Genomic DNA, 8,311 nt, shown 5'->3' on the forward strand with positions numbered 1-8,311 from the left:
GGGATGAGGTCAAATAAATGGAATGGTTGTAGGCGATGGTGGGAAGTGGTAAACTTTGTGCAGTCTTGGCGTGGGAGGAAGGTCAGATTTCAAAGATAAGTGGTTTTGTGGGAGTGGGGGGGAAAGGGCAAATAGTTAATGTACTTGTTATTTGGGGGGTGGGAAAAGGCCATTAGAAATTTATTTAATAAATTTTGGAGGGTGTATCTTTAAAAATTCAAATTGACCAGCTGACATCATTGCTGGGGACAGACAGCCCGCTCCCTCCATGAGATTGGCGGGGGGGGGGGGGGGGGGGGGTGGGGGGAGTGGGACCACCCTGGCTATTTAAATGAGCCACTGCGCGTGAGATCGCGGCTACTCTTTGGCAAGCGGGCCGCCATTTTATGAGCTTCCGCTGAGTTCGGGCTCTTAGAATTCAGCCCCCTGGGTGGATAACGCTTCCTTCTGTGTTCATTTCTCCCCCTCCTTCTCCTCCCTCTGTGAGCAGCTTGTTCTGTTCTGTGTTTCCTTTGCTCAATCTGCCTGTTATGCTGCAGGCTAAGGCGGATGATAACTACAGCACCCATGCCTGGGAGCAAGCAGTCTGACCAGAATCCTTGAAGTAGGAACCATGTCCTTCTCCACGTGCAGCACCACTCCCTGTCGGCTTCACCAACTTTAAGCAGCTCTGCAAACCACCAAGCACTTCACAAACTCAGACAGTCAGTAGAAATTAATCAGCAACTAAAAGAGTGGTTGATAATCCCTTTGAATAGTGTTGATGGTTGGGGGAGGGGGGGTCCTTCCTGCTGTTGAATGCATGTTATGTTGTTTGTGTTTCACAGAGGGTGTTAGCTGGAGCATTGAGCTCCAAGATGGCAGCCCTGGCATCAAATCAGTGTTACATGCTGACTGACGTCAAGATCTGTCTAGTCTGCATACTTCTGGTGCTCCAAACGTCCGCACTACTAACGTCTCCAAAATGGCATCCGGTGTGGATTGTGCCAGAAGTGTGTACATTTGGGCACCCGTAGCACTGAAACTACGGCCGCTACAGAATCGAATTTCCTGGACCTTTAGTTTATTCTGGTCGATATTATTCATATAAGAGGATATGTAAGCAGATTCTCTTTGGAGCTGAGAGCACTGTAAAATGATATACCTGGTGATGGTAGTTTGGAACCGTCAATCTTAGAGTCAGTAATCCAATATCTAAAGCATGTAGGTCAGCAATACTCCAGGCACTGTTAGTGATTGATCAGCCAGCCTGCCTCATAAATGGCAGCTGGTGACATAGACCTGTCACTGGGGTCTGGAATTCTTCCTGTTTGGCTCCAGATTACACTGTCTGCCAACATCCAAAAGGATTGGTAGTCCTAACGGGACGTGCAGTAGGAAGCTTACCAGTATTCTGTATTTTAGCTGAGTAAAGTCCAGCATTACTCTTGCACACTCTTGGGGGTTTCTAAGCCTTGGATCTTCTAAAATGCACCAAACTCACTGGACTTAGGTTGGCCAAGCAGAAATTCTGCATGAATATATTTCCCAGTAGCTTGGTTTGGAGACTCTTAAACATGGTGATGGGCCTCTGCACAAATCAAGCACCTGGTCAATCAAAAAACTACTGGTGGTTACAGACAGCATCATCAAAATGTTTCAATTGGTGATATATTAAGACCAGTGGAAACCTATTTAATTTAAAGGGTTGCTGCTAATGTTAAAATCTAGTGCTGTGTTTCTCACAGATCTTATATCTAATAGATATCTACTTAGTAGTCATTTTACCTGGGTATCCTATTAGACCCATTGTAAAAAAAGACTGGAAGCTCTTGCAACATCTTGATGTCCTGTATTCTAATTGATGTCTTCAATGTCTCCTTCAGCTCCTGTGCTCAACTGTGCAGAAGGCGCTTTATGAGGAGGAAGATCGCGTGCGGAAGCTCTCCCAGAAAGTGAGATCTCTTGAAAAGGCCAACAATCACCTGCGTGAGAAGGTGAAGAGGATTAAGCGCTCCCTTAGGCAGGTCAAAAAAGAGAGCAAGAGAGAAGCAATACTCATGAAGCAGATCCTGCAGAAGGAACAGAACAAGGAGAGAGGAAAATTAAATGCCAAACAGGACACTGGCAAGCAGATCCTAAAGAAACCAGTCAAGAAACCAGTCAGTCATAAACTGTAATGTTACAGACTCACTAGGTGTAATATTCTATAAAGCAGAGGTGTAATACTTTCCTTACCAAGTGGGAACATGACACACATGGAAACTGTCCACACTATAGCGGCTATCTATTCTCAGTAACACTGTAGTGCAGCGAAGTAGAAAACAAAGCGTGCTGTTTGGCTTTCACAGTTGCATAGTACTATTTCAGCATTTTAAACCAACTCTTTATTTTTAGTTAACACTCTTATAAGAGTTCTAAGTGAAAATAGATTGGAGCAGAATGAAGCAGGCATGGGTCCCACAGCTGAAAACTAGACAAAGCTTTGTAACAATTATCACTAAATTGACAATCTCACTCAGATAAAAAGTGGCTGATGAGGAAAATGGAGCAAATTGTACCAGGGAAATGGTTCATAATGTACTGGGGCTGGGAGGAAGCACGTTATTGGTAAAAGGAGCTTTACTCCATGTAGTCTATACTGTACCAACCATTGGAGTACTTAATGCAGACATTTAGTTTAAAAAGGGAAAAATATCGTATTTCCTCGTACTGATTACCACTACTAAGCAAAAACATTGCATATTAAATGCATAAATTTATTTTCCAATCTCTTGTAATTGAAGTGGCCATTGTTTAAGTAAACCGTAAAGCTCAGAAACACTTTAAATTGGAGGAAAAATCACAAACAGCATATCATAAAATATAAAGGACTGTCAACAGCATTCCATGTAAATCACTTCAGCTCATTTCTTATGCTTCATCACATATTTTGAATGCCTTGAGCACATTAAATCGTCATCCTTCCACTATTCTGTACCAAATATTAGCTCTCTTTATTTTCTATGTAACTTCCTACTGTAGAACTGGAAGAGGTGACGAAAGTCTATAATAGGATAGATAGGACCTGATTTTCAATCTGTGTTAGTGAATGCATTTTGAGTGAGTTAAAATCTTGCCCTATGAGTGAGAAAACGGCTTGACCAGAGCACTCCTACCATGGGCAAAGGCTCTTAGTTATTAAAGACTTCATTAATACTCTTTAGTGAAATTGGTAAATACTATGTTAAGCAATTTAATTCAAGTCCATTTGAAGCTTGTTGTGTCTGCTGGCTCTGCCTGTCCCCAGATACGGTCTGTTACCTTGAATCAGCTTTAAAGCAATCCATTGCAGTGTTCAGATGACTCTATCGGTGGTTACTTTAGACTAGATAAGGTAAACTGCTTCCTGTCATAACTGCTTTTCATATGTGCGCTTATAATACGTTTAATTTTTTATTTCTTTGCTTGACTGGAACAGAATTATCTGGTCTAGTTTTTTTTTGTTTAAGCATTTATAGTTTAAATGGAAAATGCTGCAGTTTATATGAGTGTTTTCTCCTGAAGTTTGGCAACTTTGGCAGCTGAGGGGGGTGATTTTAAATTGCAGTCATTACTCCTGAAGTTCAGTAACTCTTGGGAAGGATTCTCATGCTGTGATTCACCATTGAATTTATAATTTTCTGTGGAAAGTGGGTATATTACACTGATTAAACTCAGTAACTCGCAGGAGGGGCTATAGCGTGGTGATTACTCTGGGCTTATTCAATTAATTTGGGAAGAGCTGGTTCCTGTTAGTTTGAGAGAGAACCACACAATCATATCTTGCCTTTCAGAAAATGGTTAGCAAACTTTTTCATTTATTTACAAGCACAATGACATAAGTCACAGTGAAATAACAATGAAATGAACAGAAAGATCCCGATGAACCTTTACAACAAAAAATCTCCTTAGAAATAAGGTTATTAATTAAAGGTTAGTCATGTATTTGTGTTCGAATTTTCATTGACTTGTTATAATTGATGTAAAATTGTCACTGACATGTAATAAGTGATCTCAGTGTTTACACAAATGTCGATTTGTTACTGATTATTAAGCAAAAGGGTCTTGATCCAAGTATTAATAAAAACAGTTCTTACCTTTTCTAGTTTCTTGAATACAAGGTCTACTTTCTTATTCAAAAGTATAACTTAAATGAAGAATAAAGGAGAAGGAAAGTTAGGACTTGTGTATCGCAGTCTAGTGGTGCAACATTAACTACATTGGCATCCTAATACACTAAGAATGGTAAGACTCTTGTTCCTCAAATCCTGGGCTGAATTTTTAGGTTTTGATGGGGGTGAGCAAGGAGGTGGGCAGGCACGGAATTTTGCGCCAGCAAGCCAGTTCCCCGGCTCCATCCTGCCCCAGGCCATTTTGCCGGAGATGGGAAGGTGGTGGCAGTGTGGCAGGGCTACCTGCCTGCAAGCAACGTGTAGCCAATTCAATTAATTAAAGGCCTATTAAGGCCTATTGTCAGAGGCCGACTGCAATTTTGTCCTTTCAATGCTGTTGCAAAATGTTTATGCTACTCTAATAAAATTATTGTAGCTTTGAATAAGCTGTTTAACTTAACTGTATTTACAATTTCCTATATTCCAACAGTGACTACATTTGAAAGGTACTTCATTGGCTGTAAAGCCCTTTGGGATGTCCTGAGGTCGTGTAAGATGCTACATAAATGCAAGTTGGTTCTTTCTTTCATTTTCTTTCCTTGTTTTCCTTTTTTTTCTTGTTATTTTATTGTCGAAGTTTGCACAGATTCCAGTAAAATACTTTGACCATGTTTGATATTCCAGCTAAGCCTGTCAACAAAACAATGGTAACCCAGGAGTTTAGAGGCAGAGATGCCAGTAATGAAATAGTTACTTGGGGGCTCTAACTGACCACTGTCTGCTGATCATCTCGAAGGGAAGTGCATACTCAGCAATAACTTTTTAGTATGAAAGTGTTTTTCAGATGGGTAAACCATTTTGTTCCCCTCAATGCCCTTCCCCTGTCAAAACCATCTACATTTTCTGAACAGAACAATACTTCATATAGAGAGAAAGTTCCGAATCATATTATAGAAGTTAAATTTTTACCTGCTGTTCCAATAACCTAAAATAGATTAGATTACTGTGGATCAGCAAAGTAAATGTCTCCTTACTCTTACACTTGTGAACTGAGTCATGGAATGGTAGGAAATAACCTCTGTTTAGGTCAAAGCTTTAAGACTGGCTGATAAAGATGGCAACCAGATAATTTATTCTTCACACACTAGAATCACAGCTTGATTCCAGATTGACTGATCAGCCATCCGAGAATGTAAGGATTTGTCTCAAAGATTCAAACTTACAAATTGAATGAAAAATGACAAACAAGTTTTGTGCATGAGCAAGAGAGCAAAAGCTGCAACAATGGTTCTCTGAAACACAGGTCATAATGAGGGTTCTGATGTAAAAGGGAGAAGGGAAGGACTCTATAGAGGCACATCCAGTATAAGGGTGAGAAAGGGCAAGTGAACATATCTAATCAATTAGATTAAGCATGTTGAAAAGCACGGTGATGAGAAGAAGCAACATGAGAAAAGTAGAAGAGAAAATGGGGATCAAAGTCCACAAAGAGGCAGAAATAGAATAACAAGCATTTTTTTACTTGCTCTGTTGGAAAGCATATATATTGACAGTATATAATGCTGCAAAGTACATTCAACACTCAAAGGTTTAAAGCAGAAATGCTGGCAATATGTACACTCCTTGAAAAGGTGATGTGGTTAACTGTTGTTTAGCCTCTGTACATTAACTATTGAATGAAACTTGCAATGGAATTTCTAATCCACATGTATACCTTTTAGGGCTATTTGCTGTTGTGCTTGATCTACTATATAGTCTGTCTATAAATTCCACATTATCAGCTTTTTAGTGTAATAATAAAGAGCTGCACAAACCACTAAAAGATTTATTTGACAAAAGAATTAACTTCAGAGCCTGGCCTTTCTTTTCATCAATCCTCTGAGACCTGTATAATCCGTACACTGGTTCTGTTTTTATGCTTTGTGTTCAGAACATTTCTGTGCAATCTTGCTGATTTGAACATTATTTCTGTTGTATGATTGTCTTTAAGAGTGATGTCCCTTTAAGAGCTTAGAATGCTAATGAGCTCAGTACTAGGATGCAGTCATGTGACTACTTGCCAAGGGCATTCTGTAACTGTAACACATAGAGGAAGGTTCTGTAAATAGTTAGCTCTGTCAAATTAAAGGTCCAGCCTCCACAAGAAGCCTCTATATAATAGTTAGCTGTTAATAAAACTGTTTGAGATCTTCAACCTACTGGACTCCACGCATCTCATTTATGTTGCATCAGACAACATAAACAAAAACGCATTACATGGTGGCAGTTATGGTGAGAAGACAGAATCTAAGATTGAAGACCACAGGGAAAACAGCTTTAAAAACTACGTTCCCACAGTAAAAAGATGGAAAGTTTTTTTAAAAACTGGCCCAAATAGGGAAAGAAGAAAACACTTACCTCAAGCTGTAGAAGACACAGTGCAGAATGACAGGCCGTAAATCAATTATTGCAATCAGGTAAGTCATTGCTCCAATGGTCCAGGAATCTCTGTTTAATAAAAAGCTTTGAGGTGCTTGCAACGTTGTTTTTTTTTAAAGGTTCTGTTTAAAAAAAAACAGGGAAATCCCAATCCCTATCTCAGGCCGATCAATTGGTTCCAAAGGCTCCCCCAGGCTGATCGAAATCCGTGCCATTACTGGAGACGTCTGACAGCATAAAGGGTGGGAATCCTCCATTCATGCAGTTTAAAGCTGCAGCTATAAAAAAATTATCAAACCACTTGAGTGTGACAAGCTTTCATTCACTCAGCCAGAGTTTTAAAAAAATCATAAAACCACTCAAGCGTGAAGAATTGCCTATTGAAAGGCTGGATAAACAAACTCCAGCAGAGAAAAAAAGCACTTGAAATGCCTATTGAACAGCTGTGTAAACAGAGATAGAGTGCTGGAAGCTAGATAAACAGACAAGCACTGCTAAACTCCTGCCCCGGCTGCAATTGTGCTGTCAGTCAGGATGAAGCTCTTCTCCGAGCCGCACAAGACAGTGGGGGTGTGAAAGATCAACAGGACGGCAGCCAACGCATTGACAACATGTCTGCAAACCCAGGACAGCCAAGGGTGAAATCCACATCCCCAGAAGGCTATACCATAACCAGATCTGGAAAAGTTGTCAACCCACCAAAATGATATATGGACTCATAAGCCTCTGCATATGTAAATTTCACAATCTCTATCCATGTGTGAATAATTTTGATGTTATCTAATTTTGTGTGTTTCTTACTTTTAGCATATGAGATTTATCTTTGGAAAGAACGGGGATGTTGTATGATTGCCTTTAACAATGATGTCCCTTTAAGATCTTAGTATGCTAACGAGCTCAGTACCAGGATGCAGTCATGTAACTATGTGCCAGAGGCACTCTGTAACTGTAAAACATAGAGGAAGGTTCTGTAAATAGTTTGCTCTGTACTGTGTATAATAGTTAGCTGTTAATAAACCAGTTTGAGATATTCAACCTACTGGACTCCACACATCTCATTTATGTTGCATCAGACAACATAAAAATAACTCATTACACACAGATTGCAAAATGCCATACCACAGGCTGATAAGAAAAGGGTGAATTAGAAAACTTATAAATTATTATTAGGCAGCCTTTCATTGTGTGAATAGAAGGAAAGGAATATTAAACTGCTGCTCCTATTCCAGGCTTCCATAAACTTGAGCACATAATCTAGGCTGACACTTCAATGCATTAGTGAGAGACTGCTGCACTGTCAGAATAGCCATCATATGAGATGTTAAACTGAGGCCCCAACTGCTTGTTTAAGTCAATGTAAAAGATCCCATGGAACTATTCGATGAAGAGTAGTGCGTTCTACCAGTGTCAGGACTAACATTCATACCTCAACCGACAACAAAATAGGGTATTTGACTATTTATGCCATGGCTGGTTGTGGAACCTCGCTGTGTGCATACTGGCTGCCACGCTTGTCTATATAACAATAATGATGATTGTTCAAAGGTAATTCTTTGTCTGACACACTCTGGGACAAGGATCTATCCTTGGCTCTCTCCTATTGCTCGTCTACACGAGCTGCCCCTCGCGACATCATCTGAAAGTACAGCGCTAGTTTTCACATGTATGCTGATGACATTCAGCTCTACCTCACCATCACTTCTCCCAACTCATCCACTGTTGCTAAATTATCAGACTGCTTATCTGACATGCAGTACTGTATCAGCAGAGATTTCCTCCAA

At 40.1% G+C, this 8,311-nt stretch overlaps 1 protein-coding gene across 1 annotated transcript in view; it reads left to right on the forward strand.

Annotated features, from left to right (window-relative positions):
• Positions 1-4,108, forward strand: part of LOC137380406 (coiled-coil domain-containing protein 3-like) — a 40,205-nt gene extending 36,097 nt beyond the window's left edge. Inside the window, exon 3 of the mRNA XM_068052337.1 lies at positions 1,866-4,108. Within this exon, the coding sequence (XP_067908438.1) occupies positions 1,866-2,159 (294 nt within the window). The 3' untranslated portion in view covers positions 2,160-4,108. The remainder of the gene's footprint in view (positions 1-1,865) is intronic.
• Positions 4,109-8,311: the final 4,203 nt, after the last annotated feature.

The sequence above is a fragment of the Heterodontus francisci genome, chromosome 19, assembly GCF_036365525.1.
Source record: "Heterodontus francisci isolate sHetFra1 chromosome 19, sHetFra1.hap1, whole genome shotgun sequence".
Classification (NCBI taxonomy): domain Eukaryota; kingdom Metazoa; phylum Chordata; class Chondrichthyes; order Heterodontiformes; family Heterodontidae; genus Heterodontus; species Heterodontus francisci.